General features: G+C 47.7%; 8 protein-coding genes across 8 annotated transcripts; 2 read left to right on the top strand and 6 right to left on the bottom strand.

Moving 5' to 3' along the window:
- Positions 1-627: 627 nt before the first annotated feature.
- Positions 628-1881, bottom strand: F5147DRAFT_342854 (uncharacterized protein). Its single transcript, XM_041429298.1, has 5 exons — positions 1601-1881; positions 1428-1549; positions 1222-1375; positions 1063-1170; positions 628-1011 (listed from the first exon to the last, which is right to left on the bottom strand). Exons 1-5 carry the CDS (start codon positions 1817-1819, stop codon positions 757-759), a joined length of 858 nt encoding a protein of 285 aa, XP_041289090.1. The 5' UTR covers positions 1820-1881; the 3' UTR covers positions 628-756.
- Positions 1882-2079: 198 nt separating this feature from the next.
- On the bottom strand, positions 2080-4213 carry F5147DRAFT_814675 (uncharacterized protein; the record flags this gene model as incomplete). The annotated part of the gene is made up of 12 exons (XM_041443527.1): positions 2080-2504; positions 2558-2649; positions 2698-2971; positions 3026-3082; positions 3133-3246; positions 3298-3330; positions 3373-3471; positions 3502-3600; positions 3653-3771; positions 3822-3860; positions 3908-3966; positions 4014-4213. 12 exons carry the CDS (start codon positions 4211-4213, stop codon positions 2259-2261), a joined length of 1431 nt encoding a protein of 476 aa, XP_041289091.1. The 3' UTR covers positions 2080-2258.
- Positions 4214-6120: 1907 nt separating this feature from the next.
- Positions 6121-8495, bottom strand: F5147DRAFT_713162 (uncharacterized protein). Its single transcript, XM_041438395.1, has 11 exons — positions 8387-8495; positions 8224-8323; positions 8062-8174; positions 7871-8011; positions 7607-7822; positions 7424-7557; positions 6960-7375; positions 6650-6909; positions 6550-6599; positions 6393-6498; positions 6121-6341 (listed from the first exon to the last, which is right to left on the bottom strand). Exons 1-11 carry the CDS (start codon positions 8441-8443, stop codon positions 6324-6326), a joined length of 1611 nt encoding a protein of 536 aa, XP_041289092.1. The 5' UTR covers positions 8444-8495; the 3' UTR covers positions 6121-6323.
- An 880-nt stretch (positions 8496-9375) lies between these two features.
- Positions 9376-10909, bottom strand: F5147DRAFT_777511 (uncharacterized protein; the record flags this gene model as incomplete). Its single annotated transcript, XM_041441991.1, has 2 exons — positions 9376-10425; positions 10487-10909. 2 exons carry the CDS (start codon positions 10907-10909, stop codon positions 9376-9378), a joined length of 1473 nt encoding a protein of 490 aa, XP_041289093.1.
- A 1174-nt stretch (positions 10910-12083) lies between these two features.
- F5147DRAFT_343017 (uncharacterized protein) lies at positions 12084-12799 on the bottom strand. Its single transcript, XM_041429300.1, has 4 exons — positions 12630-12799; positions 12490-12571; positions 12343-12429; positions 12084-12294 (listed from the first exon to the last, which is right to left on the bottom strand). Exons 1-4 carry the CDS (start codon positions 12703-12705, stop codon positions 12216-12218), a joined length of 324 nt encoding a protein of 107 aa, XP_041289094.1. The 5' UTR covers positions 12706-12799; the 3' UTR covers positions 12084-12215.
- Positions 12800-12854: 55 nt separating this feature from the next.
- F5147DRAFT_713202 (Adenosylhomocysteinase) lies at positions 12855-14845 on the top strand. Its single transcript, XM_041438396.1, has 11 exons — positions 12855-12980; positions 13036-13082; positions 13136-13171; positions 13225-13277; positions 13327-13396; positions 13449-13483; positions 13534-13712; positions 13765-14000; positions 14056-14267; positions 14317-14466; positions 14524-14845. The coding sequence occupies exons 1-11, from the start codon at positions 12962-12964 to the stop codon at positions 14822-14824; spliced, it is 1338 nt and encodes a 445-aa protein (XP_041289095.1). The 5' UTR covers positions 12855-12961; the 3' UTR covers positions 14825-14845.
- Positions 14846-15394: 549 nt separating this feature from the next.
- F5147DRAFT_713205 (carbonic anhydrase) lies at positions 15395-16607 on the bottom strand. Its single transcript, XM_041438397.1, has 4 exons — positions 16295-16607; positions 16152-16246; positions 16023-16096; positions 15395-15957 (listed from the first exon to the last, which is right to left on the bottom strand). The coding sequence occupies exons 1-4, from the start codon at positions 16493-16495 to the stop codon at positions 15614-15616; spliced, it is 714 nt and encodes a 237-aa protein (XP_041289096.1). The 5' UTR covers positions 16496-16607; the 3' UTR covers positions 15395-15613.
- Positions 16608-18830: 2223 nt separating this feature from the next.
- Positions 18831-22894, top strand: F5147DRAFT_640776 (uncharacterized protein). The gene is made up of 3 exons (XM_041433038.1): positions 18831-19842; positions 19972-22028; positions 22088-22894. Exons 1-3 carry the CDS (start codon positions 19020-19022, stop codon positions 22481-22483), a joined length of 3276 nt encoding a protein of 1091 aa, XP_041289097.1. The 5' UTR covers positions 18831-19019; the 3' UTR covers positions 22484-22894.
- The last annotated feature ends 30 nt before the right edge of the window (positions 22895-22924 follow it).

Below are 22924 nucleotides of genomic sequence, written 5' to 3' on the forward strand. Positions count from 1 at the left end.
CAAGTGGTGCCATTTCGAACAGGTAGTTGATCTTTAACAGGACCAACAGAAATTTGCACGTCGTCTCGAGTGTTGTCGGTTCGAACAGGTGGTTGATATTTAACAGGACGGTCCGGAACCTGCACGATGTCCCGAGTGCTGTCGTTTCGAATAGGAGGTTGACCTTTAACGGGACCATCGGCAACTTGCACGACGTCTCGAGGATCGCTGTTTCGAACAGGTGGTTGATTCCTGACGGAACTATCGGAACTCTGAGCCGTAGGTCATCATCACGCTCAAATCATAGTGGTGTCGGACTTGCCTGATGCTCGTGCATGAAAAGACACGGCGACCAACTACACTCCCCACGAAGCCAACGGTGGCAAGTGCGATTACTCGGTATTCGTTTATGAGCACGGGAGCACCACCTGCGGGCACAGACACCAGAAAGCCAGTCCAAGCACATCTCATCCTTGCCCGAAGTTGATGAATCTCTCGTATCCTGCTAGCCGAGCAGATCAATATGACTGTCAGAACTAGAGATAAACTGCTGCTCACCGTAGCCAAATTTGATGATGTTGGAGCAGTCGATTCTCCGATTGAAGGTTTCGGGCTCGACGATCGTGATCTCTCCTGAACGGATGGTAGCTTGACACTACTTGACGAAATTGAAGGTTCGGGGGTTTCTGGTTTGATTGTTACAGCTTCAAGTTCTGCAACCGAGCACTCAGGTCCAGATGACCGTTCTTTACGAGCCCATTTCTGCAATATCAATGACTAAATCAACTGTCCAGTCAACCCAAGGACATTGACTACTACCTTTGCCTTGGAAGGTGGAGGAAGGCTGACGTTAATTGACGGCATAGGTAATGCGACACCTCGACCAGCAGGCGACTGCAAACCCGGGGGTCGCTTGGGTGCTTCAGATGGTGAATTCAATGTTTGCATATGGCCGCCCAGTTTGACTCCCAGCGGTTGAGTGTCATGATGAGACATTGATTCTGTGGGAGTTGGTAGTGTTTGTGATTTATGCTTAATAAGGACCGATTAGTTCGTTCATACAAAGGAATACTTGAATCGTACCTGATCAATGCGGAGATGAGGTTCAGTGGGAGGCTGCGGGTGTGAAGCACTCGATTGGATGCCAATGTGAATGCCCTCGGCGGACAGCGCAGCCTTTAGATCTAAAATCTAACGCCCATGAAAACCTGTGGCTCTTAGGCACGTGTGATGTGGACTCACAGATGCAGGTGACTGTGGCTTCTGGTGAGACGACAATGGCGAGTCAACAATGAAAGAATTCGTGTTGGTTATTCGTCCGCATGTGGAAGATACAGGAATGCACTGCTGCTGGGGAGAGGTTGAATGGTTAAAGCTTGGATTTGGCTTACCCGTCCTATGGCACACAAATAAAGGCACTTTCAAAGAGGGGTAACAGTCTGACTCACGGTGCTGGGTACAGCTTCAGCAATCGAGGCGGAATCACATGAGGGTGTGGTTGAGGATTTTTAGAATAGGCCATAGCTGTACGATAACTGGACGGGTTGACCTGAGGTTGTCCACAAGAGTCCTGAATCTGAGTGAGTGGAGTACAATGCAGTGAATATGCCAGAAGATGTACCTTGTTACCTTTTGGCGCTACATATAATCTGGATCCTCTATCACGACCAGAGACATTGATGATGGATCCAATTGAGGGCTGTTCTTGTCCGCAAGACTGTAGTCTTTGATGTTTGGATGCATAGGTGTCCATTGTCTTGTCATGTGGGCCAATATGGCCAGTATGGCGCCTGGGTGGTGGAAATATGTGGGACTCCCTAGGGACACCGTGTGCAAGCATGACAGCTCACAACATACGACAAAGGCTGAAAGTTGGTAGAAGTTAGACGCTGGAAGCAGGATAGACCCGGTTGACGTTCCGGATATCAATGACAAATACTATTGGGGCAGAGGGGTATGGTAAATAATTATATTTATTTTCCATACGCTTATCAGAATCATTGGCAGACTTCGGCTTCGCCGATCGGGCGTATCATAAGCCTCACGGGAACGACCAGCATGATTCGTTGGGACTACTGCCGAGCAAAATAAGAATAGCTTAACATAACAAACATGAAATTGATTGGGCGACATCAACTAGCATCCACGAAAGTCACACCCTTGAGGGAGATTTGCTGCCAGGATCCTTAACCTTAGTGATGTATGGAAACCATTGTGCTTTCTGAATTAACGCAGAGTATACAGAAACATAAAGTAGTAAGAGAGAATTGCAACAGTGTTTAATAAGGGTCGGTTCGACGACAGATCCTATCGGGTATGCGAGATATGCGAGGTCCAGTAAGTCGCCGAATGATCCGTGGGTCCAGACAGTCATTCCGTTGCAGATGCCTAACATTCGAGACAGGTGACACATTCGTCTCCAGGTGAGAGTCGAGACGCCATGAACTTTCTTGCGGTTGCACCTGTTTTGAACCACGGAACTTGAATGACAGTTGACTTCTGATGCTGGAAACTGCAACACTAGTCTGCGGTAGTCACATCAGAGAAATGAAAATAACAGTTTCAAGCCTCGAGTTACCATGAGAAGTGACAGTGCCACTTCCAGAAGACGCCAGAGGAATACCAAGAGACTGGTTACAGCTTGAAAAGTCTTAAGGCCGAGCAATGACGCTAACGTAGGATGTCAGAAAAAAGAGCACAATTAATAGCAACACAAACTGGGTTCGACAAAACGCAGAAGCCACTGCAGGTTAATTAGCCAAGCTTCGTGTTTTGACTTGCGCTGAAAGGTGTCAATGAGGGCAAGGGCCGTCTGATTGATTGTTTCAAGTTCACGGTGAGTCACTTCCGTGAGCTGGGAAATCCTGTTATCAAGAAGTGAAACAGACTCTGCAACCTCTCGCTGGATCTCTTGTACATGCAATACTTGGGAAAGGGAGGTCTCCAAAGAGAATACAAGCCCTGTGATCACACTCTGCATGTCGTAAAAGGACTAGATTGCAGATGATGTCAACCTGCGACCAAAATGGAAAAAAAAACCAGTCACATTTTGCATAGCAAAGAAAGTCGCGTCAAGCGCGGACCATTTTTGCTGAACTTGATCCTGGGGGTTTAATCAGAAGAATGTTAAGGAAAGTATTCAGACGACCGCACCGCGACTGCCCGAGATTCAAGGCTCTGCTCTGACATCAATGATGCGATTGCTTCAATTTCGGCGGTCAAACGCGATTCGACGAGTGATAGTAGCGACGACAAGGATTTTGAATGCTGTGTATTCCTTCAGGAACGCTTCGAAGGCCCAGAGAATGAGAACAATACGCTTAATGTCAGGTCATCAATCCTCCGATCAACCTGGGAATGTCAGCTTTCATCGATAAGCTGTAGATAGGTTACCTTGTCCAATGAATGAATATGATCATCGAAACTGCGCTGGTTGATAAGTGACAGGGTAGTTTCCATCTTTGTGAACAGCTGCAAGGGCTTCTTCAATAACTGTATCTAAGAGATCAGAAGGTCACCTACTGATTGCGCATTTTGAATTATGGAAGTAGATGTCACATCTGCGACATCGCGTATATTACCGCTAGTCGACTTCAACACGCTGATAAGATCGCGCAGGTCCTGTGAGAAGGAATCAGCTGGCCAGTCGTGCTTATTGGGGAATTTCATTGACTGTAGATGATCGCTCCCAATTCTGGTGTGCAGCTGTGAATCCCCTTTGCTGTTCGAGAAAAAATCGAATCAGAGCAAGTTTCTCCATCGTTATGTTTCTATAGATATCCTTTGCAGTATCTAAGGGGTGAAACGTGAGATCAACAGGTACCATCTATGCTGGAACGCACCGATTTCCATCCATCGACGAAATGCGAAGCACAGCTGGGCTGATCCCAACTATTAGCAGAACAGCCAAGAAATGACCCAGCCTCACGGATTTCTCGCAGGTACCCAGAGTAGCTAGACCAAAATTGAGCGCTCCGAGAGAGTGCGCTATGTATCAATGAGCGTTCGCCTAAAGCATATCAACAGTGACGTACTCAACACAATCACCTACTGCATGATGTGGAATGTGTGATCCGACATTGTTGCTAAATGGAGAACACTCGAGAGGTGGTGTATGGTGGCGGGCTGTAGCAAGTTCACAGAGGGTGAGCCTGATAGCGACTAAAAATATCAGGAAGGTCTCAAATCGTGCACACGAGACCGAGAAACCTTCTATGCGTTCATCCTCGCTCATGTGAGATACCTCGCAACGATTTTGTGCATGCCGTGCGGCGTCTTGGAAGCAATCATTTTTACGCATATATCCATCGAATGCACCTGCAAATTATAAGATTCCTGTCCCCCATTGAATGCAAAAGATCGCGATCACCGATGCCAGTGTGTTTGGAAATCAGGTCGATCTCTTCATGGGATAGCTCAGCTAGTAAATAGAGCGTTATATATGTATAATAATACAAGAGACACAAAAGCTACCGTGCATCTGAGATGAAAAACCTTGAGTATCATGCTTAGCAGAGTGATCCGGAGATTGACGCGACCATGACCAGGCGATACAGCACCTGATGATGAATGTGAATGTCATGAGCCTGGAAGCCTTTGCCATCGGGATATTGGTATATAATTTTATGCGGGTAACATAAACATTGCACCAGGAATCGGACAAGATTACCTCAAGGCGTTCGGTTCAGAGGGCTTAGTCAGCGGGGAGCACGGACCAGCAGTCGTAAACAAAGCATCTGCGCATGACATCTAATACAAATCTATCTGGAGCACAGGACCCCAAGTACTGATGCTCATCTCAGGTTGGTGACGATGAATTCCATACATGCTATCGCTGGGCCAGAGTTGAAAATGGTAGATAGTTGCAAAACACATCACAGGCTCACCGGAGGTCGAGGATGTGTGGTGGACTGGTGGTGTAAGTACGCCTCCGGTGAGGTGGTCTTCAGATTTTGCAATTCTGATAGTAAATATAAATAAATATAAATTATGTAATATCGCTTACATATTTATGCCTCGCGGAGTTCCATAATTAAAAGTCGGTGCTGCCGCCGAGTCATGCTGAGGCACGAGGCAAAATATAGTGCGTACACTGCATGCACGCATGGTCTCCACCGGAAAACTACTAAATGGTTGGCTGTGGGCTCGCGCGCTGATCTGGGTGAAACTCGATCGAATTTGTAGGCTGTACAGTTGGAGATTTTTACGTTTGTGAAAAGCCTATATCCGCAATATTGAATCTTGCTGACCCGATCTGAGTCCAGATAGAAATGACTAGTGCACAGGCCATCACAATGAGCATGCACATGAGTATGTATAACGTTGACGATCATCAAGTCGCACAATGCAGTTATTAGAGTTCTTTGCAGACTACTCTCCGCGTGGTGATTCTGATGAATTGATGAATGGCCCTTACACCCATATCGGCTTACTGCTCTTGGTTCATTCTTGGTTCCGACTGTCCTTATACTACTCGATGGTTCGTCCCGATGCAGTACTAGTATAGCTCATGTGTTTTCAGGGGTTTTTCTTGCAAAGTTTGCCTGCTGTTTGGCTTGCATCCTCAATGAAGAACAATGTTCTCCTTGCAATGAGCCCAGTGATGTGGAGCAATATCCTTGTTATTATGATGCCCTCTGCTATCCACCATATCATCTTGCATTTTTTATCACTAACCGAGATGGTTCTACTAGTACAGCGAGGAAATTTAAAAAACACAATTTATCAGCCCTCTTGAATAATGTCCTAGCTGAATGTGTTTGTTGTCTTTCTGTTTTGCGAGGAAGACCAAAAGGACTGTGTGCGTACGTGCAACTTTCGCTTTCAAGAATAACGTTCTCGATGGTGTGATCAAGGTGTGATGCTTGATAACGCAGGAATCATTGAAGATCCTTCTGACTCGACTACAATGAATGTGCCAATTGTTTTACTATTTTATCGGGGAACTGTGTTCCCCGTCTTGCACCAGCGAATAACTTGTATCGTGAACTTCTGAAATATTTCGAAGATCTTACTGGAGTTCAAGAGAACATCTACGCGATATACAGTACCACTGCTGTTGTTACACGCTTATTCCAGTCGTCAGATCCGTTGCAGCCAAAAGTCTGACAGTAATATTTGCGCTCATGATCATATTGAATATCGTGTTGACTGCTTCTGTGTTTCCTCAGATGTACTACAATTATCTGCGAGTCTTATCTTATCTTAGTGTCTTCATGTGGAGTCGGGGGCTGGCACAGCCAAGCGCCGCTACGATTCTAGTATGTACCTTCTATATTCCTGGATAAACTCTACCATATGTATTGTATATATTGTTTTGCGCGTTCCCAGCTTGTCGTCGGCAATCATAGCCACTCCACAGTCTAAAAATGAAATCAACCTTGACTCTGGTGAGACGAAGCGACAGGACTTACAGCAGGAGGCTTGGAAGATATATCATAAGTGACACGATTGATCCCACTCACTTCGTTTGTGATGCGGGACGATATCCGACGCAAAATCTCGGGAGGGAATGCATACCTGAAAGATCAAGTTAGTATTGAACAGGATCAAAAGTAAGATAAAGCCCACCAATCCGCAGTCATGAAGTCTTCCGATGTCACCGCTCTCAGAGCAATTACCTGTGAAATACGTTGAGACAGCGAACAAGAGAGAATACTGTCCTCCAAACCTGTTCGTATGTGCGCTTGTCACCCATCACACCAACAGCCTTCACAGGAAGCAAGATGGCCATGGCCTGGCTAATTTGATTGTAGAGATTCGCCTTGCGAATCTCCTCGATATAGATATGATCTGCTTGCTGCAGGATTTTCACTTGTTCGCGTGTGACAGGACCCAAAATCCGAATAGCCAGACCAGGACCCGGGAAAGGATGACGTTGAACCAAGGGTGCTGGTATCGACAGGAGTCTCCCAAGTGCACGAACTTCATCTACGCAAAAAGTGAGTACAATTGGCAATATAGGATTCCATTAACCAGACCTTTGAAGAGCTCGCGTAGGGGTTCGATCAACTTCAATTTCATGTCCTTGAGGAGCCCACCAACATTGTGATGGGTTTTTATGGTCGCACTAGGGCCCTTAAAGCTGATGCTCTCTATAACATCTGGGTATAGGGTTCCTTGCAATAGCCATTCGATCTTTCCCTTTGCTCCATTCTCTTCCTTCTCGGAAGCTTCCTCGATCTTCGCTGCTTCTGTCTCGAAGACGTTGATGAAAGTATTCCCGATAATCTTGCGTTTCTGCTCCGGATCCTCGACACCAGCAAGTCGGGAGAGGAAGAGCTCAGAAGCATCCACTACGGTCAGGTTGACCCCCAGATCTTTATTCAACATATCGTTGACTTGTTGTGCTTCGTTTAGACGAAGCACGCCGTTGTCCACCATGATGGCGTGAAACCTGATACGCGAGTAAGACATAAGTTATGAAAATGACATGGAGGCACACCTGTCGCCGATTGCCTCGTGCATTAACTTGGCTGCAACGGTGCTGTCGACGCCTCCGCTGACCGCACCAATCACACGGCCTTTCTCACCACATATCTCGCGGATGCGGTCGATTTCCTTGCCAATAAATTCCTCCTGCAATCACATTGAGTATCACAATAACGCAACACAGCAATTGACTCACCATTGTCCAATTCGCTTGGCATTGGCATATGTTCAACACAAATCGACCGATGAGCTGCCTTCCTTGAGGGGAATGTGTTACCTCTGGATGGAACTGAATGCCATAGAAAGGCTTGGAGTTATGTGCAATTGCGGCGTAGGGAGCGGTGCTCGTCCGTCCAATGACATGGAAGTCAGGAGGTATGAGAGACAGTTGATCGCCGTGCGACATCCAAACCTTATCAAAGGTCAACTTAGCTTATGACAAACAAAACAAAAAACGCACCTGCATCTGATCGCCGAGGCCTTCAAACAGGGCATCGACAGAGTTCCCTAATTCGTTGAACCTGCTAATCTGAACTTCTGCAAGCCCGTATTCGCGATGATCGCATTTTGCTACATGGCCCTTGTAATTCCAGCAGATCTCCTGGATCTCGCGTGAGTTAGTGTCCATCGAGATATTTGAGAAAACTTGACCTGGAGGCCATAGCAGATACCAAGGATAGGGACGCCCAGAGTGTAAATACCGGGGTCAGCGTGAGGTGCGTCGTCATCGTATACAGAGTACGGAGATCCAGAGAGAATGATCCCTGAAATTTGTGTCAGAAATGCGTTTCCCTCTGCATCATATAAGTGAACCTTTAGGCTTGAACTTGAGGTCTGCTAGCTTTGATGTACACGGCATAAGCTCTGCGTATACGTTCAACTCGCGGCATCTCCTTGTTATGAGGTGACTGTACTAAACCAGCACTCATGGTCAATACATGAGGCGATTTGAGTTAGAATATGACATATCCCGAACCTGCGAACCGAAATCAAGAATAAGGATGGTATCGAACTGATCATGTATTTCGGCCATGTTTTATGATTGAAAGTTGAAGAAGAGATCTTTCATCAGTGAGCTAATCGGTTGCTATTTTTAGATACAGTGAGACTGTAATCCGAAAATTTGAGCTCGCTACCTTTACATAACCATCCTATTTAGGTCAAGAGACGTAATATTTACGTCTGCACCGCTTCGACAAATTAGGATGCAAAAGTACCGTGTTAATAACTGCATTGCATCTGATGGGAAGTGATAGGGAACCTCCCGAGCACCGTGATGCATGATGCATGATGGCCCATACAATTGAAACAAGAAAATATTTTATCGATGGCGGCCCTTTGACAAAAGATTCAATTCAGGTTCAAAATTCCCTCAGAGGCGGCCCGGACTTCGAATACTATATTCAAGGTCCCTGATCAAACTTAATGAAGCTTTGAAGGGTCACATTGATGAAGACGTGGACTGAACTGCTGGTAACCTATCCTAACATGAAGTTTAGAAATAAGGTTTACTACTACTAGCCTAAGACTGTTACACACCTTTTGGTCTAAGTTATAATTTGAATCGTGCAGGTATGGCTCTGTCCGGATCCAGAACACACCATAGTAGGCGTGCATGGTCTCTTGATGACATACTAATTTACTATACACGGGTCGAGTGCTAACGGGCTCGCAGACTCTAAGCACGAGCTAGCTGCTAGTAACACTTAACAGCACTTACGGCTGATGAACTATTCGTCAATTTTAATATAGTGAGTCCGTGTAAATACATAATTATAAGTTGTCTATGGGTACAACGTTTGATAATATAGAAACATAATCAAGTGTTTGAGTGTCAGTGCCAAACCAGCAATTGTAGACAAGACTAAAAGGCGAGACGCAAGAATATGGAATACAGTATGCAATCTGAAAGAGAAGTCGATGCGGGAAGATGCACATAACATAAATATTCACAATGCCCAAGGCTTACCGACGATCGTCGCCTCTTTTCCTAGAGTTAGAAGCACCCGAGAGCAGTTTCTGCTCCCAGAAGGCGCTCCCCTCTCCGTCTTCCCAATCCCCCGTTACCGGATTTCTTTCAAAGTCACCATCCCTGTATCCATATCGCTCCTGCAGTAATTTGAGGAGAGGGTTACGAAGGGCAGGGTCCATACGTACGGCCTCTCCAGGATGGTAGCTGCCAACATCATGACGAGACAAACTTTCTTCAAAAAGCGCCTCTTCATATGTGCAACCACAGTTTAAATAACCGGGGGGAGCCATACGGGGTGGGTGTATTCGACGCTCTCGACGCGAATCGTGCCAGGAGCATAGCGCATTTCCAGCGCGATTCAACGAACAGAAAAGCCGTATGCGAGCTTCTGTCCGAGCTTTCCAGGCTGCCTGCACGGCCAGAGGAGTGGGCAGAGTACTAGATGCTGCAGGGGTAGCTGTACTCGTGGACGGCCCTGAGTGTCTAATTGAAGTGTTAGCGATGCTGCGGCCCGCTAATTCTGCTTCAAGCTCCTTGATACGCTGACGGCCCTTTTCATTTTCTAGCTCAAGGTCTTTCACCTTCTTTCGAAGGTGTTTGTTTTCTTCTTCCATGGCGTCCTGTGAAGGGTGGCGAGACCGATCATATGACATCCGAGATCCTGGGCGGCCCAGCATAACGGCGGGAGAGTTTTGAGAAGCACGGTCTTGTTGAAATGATATTTGACTTGGGTAGGTTTGCGCAAATGGCGGGGACCTTGATGTGGCGGATGGATGATTAAGGTGTGGTGTATCAAGACCCATGGTAGGAGTGGTATTGTAGGGGACGGTGGAATGAATATTGGATTGCATGTTTGGCGGAATATTGGACATATTGTGAGCACCAGGCACCCAAGATGTCGGTGCATTTGAGTAAGGAGGTCTGGTTACAGCATTCCATAAGTGTGGGGGAATGTTCATGTCCCCGACGGCGCCAGACAGGCTTGATGTCGGAGTCAAGCTGGAACCAGACGCTTGTGGGCCTATATCCATGTTTCCATGAGACTGGAAGAGCAAGAAGTACATTATGTGAGCATGACAGCGAGGCTGGAGAAAGGTGACTCACTTGGACAAAAGGGCTTGGCAGTGTGTGAGGCGGTGACTGCATGACGCGTTGCCCATTGTCCACAGACCTTCGCCCAGGGGAGTCCGATTGAGAGTAAAGCATCCGACTAGGCGTTCCTCTCGAAGAAAAAGGATGGGTCATGGTCGTGCGTCGAGCAGACACTTTACGAGAATCCCTTTTTGAATGAGCCTGTCGAAGGCTTGAGGATTGAAAGTGCGTTCGTCTCGGGGGAGAACCAGTAGAGGAATAAAGCCGAAGGGCAACGGGTGAGGACGACACAGTGCGACGTTGAGTATTTGAGAAAGTGCGGGTAGAGTTTGAGGGGGAACGTTGGTTCAGTGACGTATTTTCTATAGCCTCGCACTTAATATCCACGGAATGGTCACCCTGGATGCCTTCGAACTGATTAAATGTATGGAACATATCTACAAGGCCTAGGCAGTGTTAATCACGCGACCTTTCGCTGGCAAGGAGAAGATTGGATGACTAGAGCCTCAGCAAGTCAAGCAACGGACAGAGCCTCCAGAACAAGGGGATGGTTGAAGACCTTAGGATGAGTGTCGCGACGGAATTGTTAGTAGTTGCGAAGCAATGTCTGATACAACCGCAAACTCACAGCATAACACGTCTCGACGATTCAATCACAACACCTGCGACGGGCTGTACGGGAGCATTGATCATACCTCCGAAGACTACCATTGCTAGGCTAAGCGCTCTATTATCAAAACATTTTTTGATCGCCAGTTATAAACGCCGGACTTTAGCTGGAGGTCACGGCATGCGATCATCAATGAATATGAATTGCAGTGGCACTGCCCGCCATAGGTCGGGAGTCCTGCATTGCTAGCGGATGGTAGCCAGGTTTGAAGTACAACTTATTTATATGCGTGGACACTGGAATTAGTCAGTGGCAATCGTAATTGCTCGCTGGGAAAGTGGTACGAAACTAGTGTCCTGATTCCTGAAAATTGAAAGCCCAGTCAACACAACTGGGACGCACGTAGTACGTACCCGCGAATGCTATGTGACGTACTTAACGTTCGACAGTGCGGACATCAGGGCCAAGCTTTCCTGGGCGACCGGCACAATACAACATATTCAGCTGTGCCTGTGTCGTGCAGATCATGGGACTGCTGCATCAGACACAGTAACCCTTAATCGACGCCGATCTTCGGATATCGGTTTGATGTCTGGAATAATTGAATGGCACGCGCTTGTCCTCCAGCTGCAATTTACACAACAATATAGGAAGAACAACATAAATTGATAGGAACTTGGGAAGGAAAAATAATTCTAGGTATTATTACTGCCAAGAAGCACTACAGGCAGTGCCAATGTTACATGCAGTAACTGTGATATCCATGCGCTTACATGCTGTAACCATCATAGCCAGTTTGTCAGAGTGTAGCCAAAAGTGCACAAAAACAACGATAGACAATTGGATACACACCAGAAGCTGAAACATGGCTTGATGACCTCAAGTATCCATAGAAGCAAAGAAGAGGCCGGCTGCTCACAGTCAATCAATTATAGCCACGGCTAAGATCCATATGATACTGAATGCAAAAAGTCAAATCATTCGGAGAGCTGCAGTCCCGAAGGACTAAGCACTCAGCGACATGTGCCAGAAATGAATCGCAAAGGTGAGTCTTGGGGGGACCATGGGGGTGGGACCTTGTAAAAAACCCCATGGGTTAGGTCTTGCCTGGTTTTAGAAGCCTGAAATTGATCAACCACTCGATCCAGCTACGGCTTCAGGGTCGTATCGACGTATATCTCGCCAGTGTTTACCCTTGGGAAGAAGGACACTGTATTGGACTGAGTAGATGGTCACGGTACATTGTCCGATGACAAACCTAGACTCTTCCGGCATTTCAATCTCTCCTGTCTTGAGGTCGATCTTGATAAGTTTCGTGATTTCCACGGCAGGACGGTTAGGACATCTGGAAATATAGCCATGTCAAAATTATGTCCACTTCCTGAGGTGTAGCGTTCACACGAACATCCTAAAGATACGAGGGATAGGGAAGCATCGAGGCTGAACTTCTCCACTAGGAAGCTCTTCTGGTTCACATGTATATTGCACTTGAAGAACACATGTCGTTAATTATTCAAGAACGTATCTGTAGAACATTTATCATACCTATTTCCAATAGTCGACATTTCTTTCTCTGAGTCTCTGTCACATCGTCGGATTGTTCAGGGAAGGCCATGTCCATACAATACAGAAACTGTGAGAGAAGAATTGAAGGACGTCAGATAGGGTGGGACTAGATGTATGTCTGTCGACGGCTCGCTGGTCACGAGTCGAGGGTGGGACTCTTGTCATGATAAACTCCCACACGCCTTGTATGGAAACTCCTTGATAAGCGCACGTGGCTTTCCGAGATAAAAAGTCGCAGCAATCAGTTGCTCATCTGGTTTCACTCATTTTCCTTCTCCCATCATCGATCATCTCCTCAGAAATATTTCAACATGGTCTTCAAAGTAGCAGGTATGATGATCATTTTTGTGTCAATTTTGTCGATCCGAACGAGTATTCCCTGTAGATGTCTCTCTCGCAGCGTTCGGTCGCAAGGAGATTGAGATTGCTGAGGTATGAGTTTCGCCTTTTCGCGATCGATCGTCGACCGATCCCACATCTTTTAGAATGAAATGCCAGGATTGATGTTCGTCAGGGAAAAGGTACTTTGTGCGAGCTCGCAGACGAGTTCCTTTTTTTGATTTCCTTGCTTTAGTACGGACCCTCTAAGCCTCTTTCTGGCGCTCGTGTTGCTGGATGCTTGCACATGTGAGTTCGAATGACGATTGATCGTTGCGGAAGTCCTTATGGTCTGCAGGACCATTCAAACCGCCGTTTTGATCGAGACATTGACTACTCTCGGCGCTGAAGTCACCTGGTCATCTTGCGTAGGTGCCTATGATTATCTGATCATCGCGAGGCACTCACTTCCGTTGGTAGAATATCTTCTCGACCCAGGACCATGCTGCTGCTGCGTGAGTATATCTTACTCCATGATATCAGTATCCTAATCATGACTTTATAGTATCGCTGCAACTGGAGTCCCTGTCTTCGCTTGGAAGGGAGAGACTGAGGAGGAATACCAATGGTGTATTGAACAGAGTCTTACTGCCTTCCCTGGTGGCAAGTCATTGAACATGATTCTCGACGACGGTGGTGATCTTACCACCCTTGTCCACGAAAAATACCCCCAATACCTGAAGGGTAAGTATTTTTATCCATGTTGCAACGCACCACTGACTTTGCCGGAATAAAGACATCAAAGGTGTTTCTGAGGAGACTACTACGGGTGTCCACCACCTGTACAAGGCTTTCCGTGAAGGCAGGTTGAAGGTCCCGGCCATCAACGTCAACGACTCCGTCACGAAGTCCAAGTTCGACAACTACTATGGATGCCGGGAATCTCTTGTCGATGGTATCAAGCGTGCAACTGATGTCATGCTTGCCGGCAAGGTTGCCGTTGTTGCTGGTTACGGTGATGTCGGAAAGGGAGTGAGTAGTGTTTTTTTCGCTTTCCCCCGGCTGTCGCTGATGGTTGATTGTGTAGTGTGCTGAATCACTGCGTTCATACGGCGCGCGCGTTCTCGTTACGGAAATCGACCCCATCAACGCCCTGCAAGCTGCGATGGCTGGTTATGAGGTGACGACCATGGAGGATGCCGCTCCGCGTTCAAATGTCTTTGTCACCACCACTGGTAACCGTGATATCATCACTGGCAAGCACTTCTTGGTTATGCCTGAGGATGCTATTGTTTGCAAGTGCGTACAGTATCTATTACTTTGGTGATGCGAACTCACTCTTTGATAGCATCGGTCACTTCGATGTTGAGATCGATGTTGCATGGTTGAAGGCCAACGCCAAGCAGGCTGTCAATGTAAAGCCTCAGGTTGACCGCTTCACAATGCATTCCGGTCGTCACATCATCCTCCTCGCTGAGGGTCGTCTCGTAAACTTGGGGTTGGTTGATTTCAAGTTCAATTTCTGTCCCGTAATTAACCTATGATGAATTACCAGTTGTGCCACCGGCCACCCGTCCTTCGTCATGTCTTGTTCCTTCGCGAACCAGGTGTTGGCCCAGATTGCTCTTTGGACCACCCCAGAGAAATTCCCCCTCGGCGTTCACATGCTGCCCAAGGAGCTGGACGAGGAGGTTGCTCGTGCTCACCTTGCTCAGCTCAACGTCAAGTTGACTGAGCTCAGCACCGAGCAGTCCGAGTATCTTGACATCCCTGTCCAAGGTCCATACAAAGCTTCGCACTACAGGTTAGACAATTGCGCTCTGTCGTCATCTTACATTGACCAACCCCTTCAATAGGTACTGAACGTATCGATCACTGCATGACGGCCTCAACGTGCCCTCGCTAAATAAGAGGAGACGGGATCTTCAACGTCCTTGTAGGTTGGATGTTAATTATGGAAGAGTCTCAACGCTCTTTGTCGAGGTTGACAAAAAGGCTGGCTTCTTGCGGGGCCATTGTTGGGGATTTCCTATACTTAAAAGACTTGGCTTCTTGTAGTACGCTGTGGAGTCGGGACAGTGCAAGCCATGCGGGCCTCAACGCGCCCTATCTATAGTGTAGTCCTATCTATGCAATCGAGATGAGATGAGGATGTTGATTTGCGCAGATATCGGCTAAGCGATTGTATCAGATCATATCAACATCATGCCGCATCGCCGATCGGCGCTATAGCTGGACTTGGATCCTGCGCACCAATTTCGAGCGTCAGACAAGGGCAATAAAGCTTCAATGCAATACTCAAGTTGCACGCTAGACTCATCACTGCCCCGGAATCAATCAAGATGCTTCTCACTTTAAGCATCCCCGAGTTTTGGCTATCGCAGCACTTTTAATTTGGTCACGATACTGAGATCGCAATCATTGAGCTCCGAATGCGCGATTTCAAAATCCAAATGATTTGACACATTGCTCACCAGTACTAGTGTGGGAGGTGCAAGAGACATGCATAATCCTAGAAACACCTTCAACGTGTAGAGCTATTTTTCAGAAAATCTAGCAAAGAATGCATCGAAAACCATGAATTTGGCGCAAAGCCTTGGGGATTGTGCTGGTATCAAAGATAAACAAGTCGTGATCTGTTTTTGTTACGCCTGAGAGTCGCGAACGACGAGCTCCTTGATGCGTCCCTCTGCAAGATCGTACATCCATCCGTGCACAGTAACTTTCTTCGCATGCGGATCTGCCCAAGCAGTGGTGATAGGTTCTGACTTGCAGATATTGTCGACCTGCTTGATGATATTGGCTTTGACGACCTTGTTCAGCGCCTCATTCGCAGAGCACGCGGAAAGATCGAGAGATCGAACGAGTGCGGTAAGGGGGCTCAACCAGCGCGTGAGTGGGTTGGATGCGCTGGGGTTAGTGGCAGCGACTTTGGCTGCTTCTATGCAAGCCATGGCACCTCCGCAGTTGGTGTGACCGACGAGAACGACTGTTGGAGGCGTATACTCGTTAGAGATAGGATCGACCTCATGATAAGAGTAGTAAGAAACTCGCCGTGTTCAACGCCAACTTCTTTGACAGCAAATGAGAGGACTGAGAGGGCGCTGTCATCATGGAGGTGGAATTGGCTACAGGGACGGGATGAGTATAACACGGATTTTGATGAATTTTTTTCGTACGTACTTTGCAACGTTTCTGTGCACAAAGATATCACCAGGCTTAGATGCTGTGATGATCGATTCCGGTACTCGTGAGTCAGAGCAGCCAATCCAAAGGATCTGAAATGAAATTAGAAAACGTGGCTAAAAACAGAGCGATGGGCATACCTTGGGATTCTGGCATGTGGCTGACCGAGCGAAAAAGTCGGGTGTGTCCTTTACTACGGTTTGTGCCCACTCCTCGTTGGCGTTGAGCAAGGTTTGGAGGGGTCTGTGGGACATATTGCGGAGGGGTGGGAAGCGTAGTGATGGTAAGACGAATAAGGATCGGAAAATGATTGGGCCACGGATGTAGGTGGCCCTAAGCATTGTCTTATAGCACGGTGAGTGTCACTGGTGAGTACAGATCAGCTCAAGTACGAATGGTAGCATGGATGATGGAATGTGACCCGAGTCTCGCGCGATCGAGTGGGAGCTCATGTGAGCGTCGTTGTAATCGCTAGCATAACGGTATATATCTATTTTAGTCACCTCTAACCACTTTGTTCTTCCTTGTTGAAATAAGTATTTGGCGACTTTCAGCAGCATTTAATTATTAGAATACTTCTATATAAAAGTCTGAGTATCTCCCACCTCGTCACAACTTAGAAATGCTTTTCAAACTACAGACCAATTATATCGATAGATTAGTAGCAAGGTCACGGAGTTTGAAAGGCCAAATCCGACTCGGACATGCATTAGACTTTTCCTAGCAGTGCTACGGAACCACATCAGTACAACCATCTTACCTTTTGTTAAAAGAGCGAGGTCACCGCTAGGTGAGACACTAGCGCTTAGCCCCTACTAACAGCAAGCTTTATTTGATAATGATGCATCCATGCAGGTATGTAACGCCGATTGGTTTGCGCTCAGACTCCATGGGAGTATGATTTGAAATCCCCGAACGAAGATCTTTCATGATTAGCTCTCACACCAAGAAATCAGTATAAGCTTGCAATGCCTCGTGCCTTGGAATGACTGCGCAAGTTGGTTATCGGATCATGCATGTGGCCCCTCAAACGCCTCGTACTCGTCAGATGGGCCTCCGGATCACGCGCTCAAACACCACTGTGTGACTAATTACGTCGGTTCGAAACCTGACGTACATATTCGCACTAGTCCTCAGCTGCAGCTGGCCAGACGACTATTCTCTGGAGGTTTTCAGTTGTCCTTATAGGTCTAGGTCTGTACTATGATGATATCTTTCGTCAATTGTTCCCTGTTGCTTGTGTCACAGATACAAATGATATGCAACCTGGGGTTATCCGCCAAGGCTATCTGCTGATTAGGGCGGAGCCAAACTTTGCTTTGTATACCCACTCTACACGAATTCATTGTTAACATTGACATATCGACACCCTGCTGACTTTCTCCACTGCCAATGATGTGATTCAATATGTTGCTCGTCAACTTTCCGTCAGCTTTATATTCTTTCATGTCCCTTGTCAATCCATGCTCAAATACGCAATCTCCGCGAACTATGCACTTCAAAGATTGGATATAACCCGTAAGGCTGCTTAGGCCCATCGGAGCGTTTTCGTAGTGCGTTTGCTTCGCGACGTCCTGTCTTCTAAATTATTGGCCCCTTGCGCCGAACATAGCAAATTACCTGAGACACAGGTAATTAACAGCTAGGTATTTGATATGTCAAGCGAGATCAATCCCTACCGGCCATCTAGCCTCTATCATTAAGACACGCTCAATGGCGTGGATCGGACTCGTGCACCACGGATATGAAGCTCACGACCGTGTGCAGATCTGCGTTTACTATATCTCATACGAACTTTCGGTGTAAGTGCCGATGGCAACTAAATGTACTTGCGTGATCGGATCGACTCTGGATACCATGCCCGGCAGCCTGGGTGGAAGTGGGTAGGCGACCGCAAACATCCGTTTGAAACTCAAACAAGTTCATGCACTCCCGCCATTCGTAGGCAGTAGTAAGAGGACCACGAGGCAACGGTTATCCTGACCTCATTACAAGTATACATTCGAAGATGCTACTTGGGCATTTTTGGAACCACCGCATGAGTGAAGCGTGTATGCGCGTTATATGCATCCGCCAAGAATGAATAGATAGTTTTCGTGCTAGCGGCATTGACAACTAGGCTTCTACGGGCCGTTCCTCTCTGGTAAGGATTGTCTTGTGCGCAGTATATTTATCCTAATGTTCCAAAGGCGATTACAATAATAGAGAAGGACGTCATTATAGCGTCGGCAATACACACAGATTGCCACCACTACCTGAGACCTTCATGATACAAATTCATTTTCTATGCCAAACACAATTGAAGAAGACTGGGACGTAAAGATCCGACCCGACGTTTGCGAATTCGCCTATGCGTGGAATAGGAGATGGGCGTAATACAATTGCAAGATAGAATAGGCATCAGCTGTCCAAGATATACGGCAGTGATGGTCATGAGGTGGATATCGCCAGGAGGTCATGAGGAACATTATCAGTTTATCAACTGGATAAGAAGCCTATGTAAAAGATGCATGATCGTGATTGATGGATGAATCAGATGCTTTTAATGCTTAGGCCTATTAGGCTCGATCGTATTCGGTCGAGGCTCGGTCGTAGCCGACACCATTCAACGGGAAATGCCGATATGGGTGTAGGGGCCATTGTCAAATTATTATGTAGACGAGCGCGTGCTTGAACCCCTTCATCGCCTCCCCCTACTATCTTCCATATCCCTAGTTTACATCAAACACGCCCAACCTGTTTTAACCCCCATCTGTTACCGGTCAAGCATCTCTCAGACCATCGACTTCTGCAACCAGTCAATTAGCTAACTGTTAACCATCGATTTCGCGTCAAGTCATTTCAGGCACGTTTGCAAGCAGGCAGATGGTTTCGTCAGCGCCTGCACCATTGATTAAACCTCCAGTTTCTTACGCTGAAAGTGTAAAAAAGACTCCTCGCTCTCCAAACGCTGTTCGGAACCCTCTTGGAGACTTCCCAACCGTCTCTGGCGCGTCTGGGGTATCTTCATCTTCAAGTTCTTCACCACCTTCGAACGCCACATCCCAATCACCCAAATTGCTCAGTTCGGTCGAAGCGACAAGCGGATCTCAGGCCGGTGTTTCTGATTTTCCAGAGCTCCCTACCGAGATATCTTCGCAGCATACCGTTAAGGACCACAACGGACCAACGAACCATGTGCATTCGAATGCCACCAACGTGACAAAGGCGGCGCCTACTGTGAATGTATGGACCGAACGTTTGAAAGAGCAGATGGCCCATGCACATCTGCATGTCCACCAACCTCAGAGGCAACCTCGCACAATAGTCACATCTTCTGTCGGAGCGCCTTTAGTCCCTCCCAGGCTAAGGCCCATTGTCATGGGTACTTCCCCGCATCCAGTTGATGTCCCCAACTCTGTATCATCGACTTCCACATCTCGTTCGAGTCCATCGCAGACGATTTCTCTCGATGGAGATGATGATGACCATGATCCTTTTATCGTGCGCATGCCTTCACACCTTTCTCGACACTCCTCCTCCAAGTCTATCCATCTAGTTAATGACACTGATGTTTCTAATTGGCAAGAGGCCGCAAAATCTCCATCTGTGGACCTTGGAGGAAATGATGGTGGCGACAAGTCCCGAAGATCGGAAAATCACGCGGGTGCACATAATTCCTCCAATTCAGCTGATCTATCCAGAAAGAGTACGTTATTTACCTTGTCGACTCCCTGCCCTTCGCCTTTCTTAAGCATCCTACTTTTACGATTCTTTACAATGGATATTCAGACCGTACTGACTGGATGATGGTGCTCGTCACATTTATGTTCGGCAGATAGCATTGATTCTACCCGACATCAAAGTGATTCAAGACCACCATCAGCTCAAATGTCTCGGCTGAACAGCAGAAACGTATTTGAGGGGAACTCTACAGGTTCGCACTCGGTGCCCTACTCCAGAGTGGAAAGTCGAGCTGGGAGTTCGTCTTCGAGTCCTCGGCTATCAATCCGAGGAAAGCGGCTACCGGATGACGATTTCACTGTAGTGTACGACCTTCGTCACGAGGCTCCAAAGGTTCCCTACAATCCACCGCGCATGAGTTCAAGGGTCCCAGAAAGAACTGCATACCACCATCACACTTTTTCTCACCCTCCCGACATTGCATCGCATTATTTCAGACCTCCGCCCATACCACCCACTATTGACGCACCACTGCATTCTGCACGGCTATCGCCGCTACTTTCGGGCATTCGACATCCGTACTACGCAAATCCCGTTTCAGGACACACCTCTCCTACGTACGCGGGCTCGCGCCCTCCCTCTGGAGCTGGTACTCCACCATACCCAGTATATCCTCCATACACAGCGACATGTGGATACTGTCATTCGCGCATTCCGTGGGACGGGTTCGTTCCTCCAATCCACCCTCGCCCTGTTCCGGGCTTTTCGACTCCGTTACTGCAGGACGAGTACATTGTGCCTCCACTGATGCATCTGTCATTCTTCAATCCACCCTTTCCGGGCACAACGGAGCCATTACCAAAAACCCGTTTAGCGCAGAGCGAGCGTTCGTGTGAGAGCTCACATGGCTCACATTTGCCTCCTGTTATTATTTCACGAAATATGGTCTTTGGGAGTATCGACGCGACTCATGATCATGTCCATCAGACGCCGGACGAAAAGGAGGCTGCGAGGAAGGAGGGCGAGAAATCCATTGGACGAATGGCGGAACACTTCTCTGGCTTTTACATCGGCATTACACCTGGCGAACCGGTGCCACCCCGTCAAGGAAATAAAAAACATCCGAATAAGAGCCTTTCGAAGCCTCCTGCGAGTCCCGTAGCGGAAGCTACAGATAATGCGAAGGCCATCGATGATGCACCCCAGGAAGGGTGTAAGACGGCTGACGAGCAACCGAATACTGCTGTTGAGGAAGATGTTCCAGCACCTAGTAAGAAGTGGGTGTTTGGAACGACAGCGTTTGACAGGTTGAACGGGGCTAGTCCACTGGAGGATTCACAGAACACGTCATCTGAGCACCTACCTCCACCTGCTGAACCTGCGCAACCAGTCGCTCCTCTACCTGACCAGCATCCGCCTGCTGCGACATCCGTGGCGCAGCCATCCAAGAATGAGAAACCTGTCACGCCGCCGAGTAGTAAAAGACAGAATGGATCTTCGATGATGAAATCTAAGGATGATTCCGCGTTGAGCGACGTCTGGGAGGTAAAGGACTACGGATATGGATTCGGCGACGTGAGTGGCACAGATAATGCCACTGATGTCATTCGCCGCGCCAAAGAAGTTCGGGAGAGGCAACGACAACTCGAGTGGCAGAGAGAGCAGGCACAAATACAGCTGCAGAAGGAACAGGAGCTACAGCTTGAAGTACAAGATATCCATACTCAACACACGTGGCAGGAGGCATATGAAGGGCGGGAACTGTGGGACCAAGTCAAAGAGTTTGGACGTGGGCGACCCCGTCGAGGTTCTTGGGCTGGTTCGTATGGGCCGCACGAACGGGGCGCTTATGGGGGTCGAAGAGCTCGAGGATTTGGTGGTCGCTACCAAGGGCGACATGCTGGCCGTGGGGGCTACCACCACCAGCAACGGTCCTCCATATCTTCTGTCACGCCGCCTCCACAGTTCAATCCTTTACCGCTGCCTATGAACGGTTACGTCCAGATTCCATCTTATACACCTCCCGATTACGAATTGTACCATCCCGTTCCCGTTCCAGTGACCATACCTGTAAACGGCGCGCCTCCCATCCCTTTGCAACAGTCGGCATTGCCGCTCCCTCCGGATCCAACACGGTCGCGTCTTCTTAACCAGTTAGAGTATTATCTGAGCGCTGAGAACATGGCACAGGACTTCTTTCTTCGACAGCGGGTGAGTTCAATAATCGATGGGAATCTCATATTTCTGACAATTACTGCCATGTTACGCAGATGGATGACCAGGGATGGATACCCATTTCACTGATAGCTTCGTTCAATAGAGTGAAAAAGCTTACCACAGAGGTCGATCTCGTACACGATGTACTCAGCCTGTCCAGCTTGACTGAGGTCAAGGGTGAATATGTTCGAATGGCCAGGGAGCAGTGGAAGCAGTTCGTCTTGCCTAATGCTCCAAGGAGCATCGTGTGCCATCCGATTGGGTCCGAGGGAATAGAGCCTCAGGACGATCAGGTCGCTTATGCCCAGGTTCAGGATGGTGAGATAGAAGAAGAAGGTGATACGTTTGGGGAGGATGACGACGACGAAGACATCGTCTTTGTCATTGGCGAAGAAGCAGAAGGCTCATGGGCGCCAGAACGACGACCAGCAGCATCGGAAAGCACTTGATCGCTGGTATTGCGTTCAGTGACAGTTTGAAAAAGCATTCTCGAACGAAGTTGATGACCTTACCCGTGTGCACACTTCAGTGTGTTCATGGACAGGTGATCCTATTGATTTTACCTCTTTGTTATGTTCTTTATGTGGTTAGTTTGTGTCCTCGTATTCTCCATCGCTAACAATTTGCTTCATATGCATGCTTACACAGTAGTAATGTTTTTTTCATGGCAGTATCATCCTCGCATATCATATTATCGTTCAATCGTCCCTCACATTTCCCTAGCTGGCTTTCATACAATGTTGTTCGTTTTCCTGCAGTTATCGTTCTAGTACACGAGCTATCCCGTCTATAAACAAGTGATCATTGGGCTCTCTGGATAGGGCAGAAATTGCATAACTCATCCCTCGTTCTCTCGTTGACTCAACGGACGCTGTCCCGTTTATGCAAAG

The sequence above is a fragment of the Suillus discolor genome (genome assembly GCF_016758755.1).
Source record: "Suillus discolor strain FC423 chromosome Unknown F5147scaffold_59, whole genome shotgun sequence".
In the NCBI taxonomy this organism is placed as follows: Eukaryota; Fungi; Basidiomycota; class Agaricomycetes; order Boletales; family Suillaceae; genus Suillus; species Suillus discolor.

Bases quoted from the DNA above. Each gene is read 5' to 3' on its own strand.
- F5147DRAFT_342854 (XM_041429298.1), bottom strand. From the start codon at position 1,819: ATGCTTGCACACGGTGTCCCTAGGGAGTCCCACATATTTCCACCACCC. The intron at 1,550-1,600 runs GTACATCTTCTG...ACTCAGATTCAG, and splicing joins TAGCGCCAAAAGGTAACAAG to GACTCTTGTGGACAACCTCA. The intron at 1,012-1,062 runs GTACGATTCAAG...GTCCTTATTAAG, and splicing joins CTCATCTCCGCATTGATCAG to CATAAATCACAAACACTACC.
- F5147DRAFT_713162 (XM_041438395.1), bottom strand. From the start codon at position 8,443: ATGGCCGAAATACATGATCAGTTCGATACCATCCTTATTCTTGATTTC. The intron at 8,175-8,223 runs GTTCACTTATAT...CACAAATTTCAG, and splicing joins CCTCAAGTTCAAGCCTAAAG to GGATCATTCTCTCTGGATCT. The intron at 7,558-7,606 runs GTGAGTCAATTG...ATGTGATTGCAG, and splicing joins GCCAAGCGAATTGGACAATG to GAGGAATTTATTGGCAAGGA.
- F5147DRAFT_343017 (XM_041429300.1), bottom strand. From the start codon at position 12,705: ATGGACATGGCCTTCCCTGAACAATCCGACGATGTGACAGAGACTCAG. The intron at 12,430-12,489 runs GTTCGTGTGAAC...CTATATTTCCAG, and splicing joins ATCCCTCGTATCTTTAGGAT to ATGTCCTAACCGTCCTGCCG. The intron at 12,295-12,342 runs GTTTGTCATCGG...AGTCCAATACAG, and splicing joins GAAATGCCGGAAGAGTCTAG to TGTCCTTCTTCCCAAGGGTA.
- F5147DRAFT_713202 (XM_041438396.1), top strand. The intron at 13,172-13,224 runs GTACTTTGTGCG...TCCTTGCTTTAG, and splicing joins TGATGTTCGTCAGGGAAAAG to TACGGACCCTCTAAGCCTCT. The intron at 13,278-13,326 runs GTGAGTTCGAAT...TATGGTCTGCAG, and splicing joins GTTGCTGGATGCTTGCACAT to GACCATTCAAACCGCCGTTT.
- F5147DRAFT_713205 (XM_041438397.1), bottom strand. From the start codon at position 16,495: ATGCTTAGGGCCACCTACATCCGTGGCCCAATCATTTTCCGATCCTTA. The intron at 16,247-16,294 runs GTATGCCCATCG...ATTTCATTTCAG, and splicing joins CCACATGCCAGAATCCCAAG to ATCCTTTGGATTGGCTGCTC. The intron at 15,958-16,022 runs GCGAGTTTCTTA...CGCCTCCAACAG, and splicing joins AGAAGTTGGCGTTGAACACG to TCGTTCTCGTCGGTCACACC.
- F5147DRAFT_640776 (XM_041433038.1), top strand. From the start codon at position 19,020: ATGGTTTCGTCAGCGCCTGCACCATTGATTAAACCTCCAGTTTCTTAC. The intron at 19,843-19,971 runs GTACGTTATTTA...TATGTTCGGCAG, and splicing joins AGCTGATCTATCCAGAAAGA to ATAGCATTGATTCTACCCGA. The intron at 22,029-22,087 runs GTGAGTTCAATA...CATGTTACGCAG, and splicing joins ACTTCTTTCTTCGACAGCGG to ATGGATGACCAGGGATGGAT.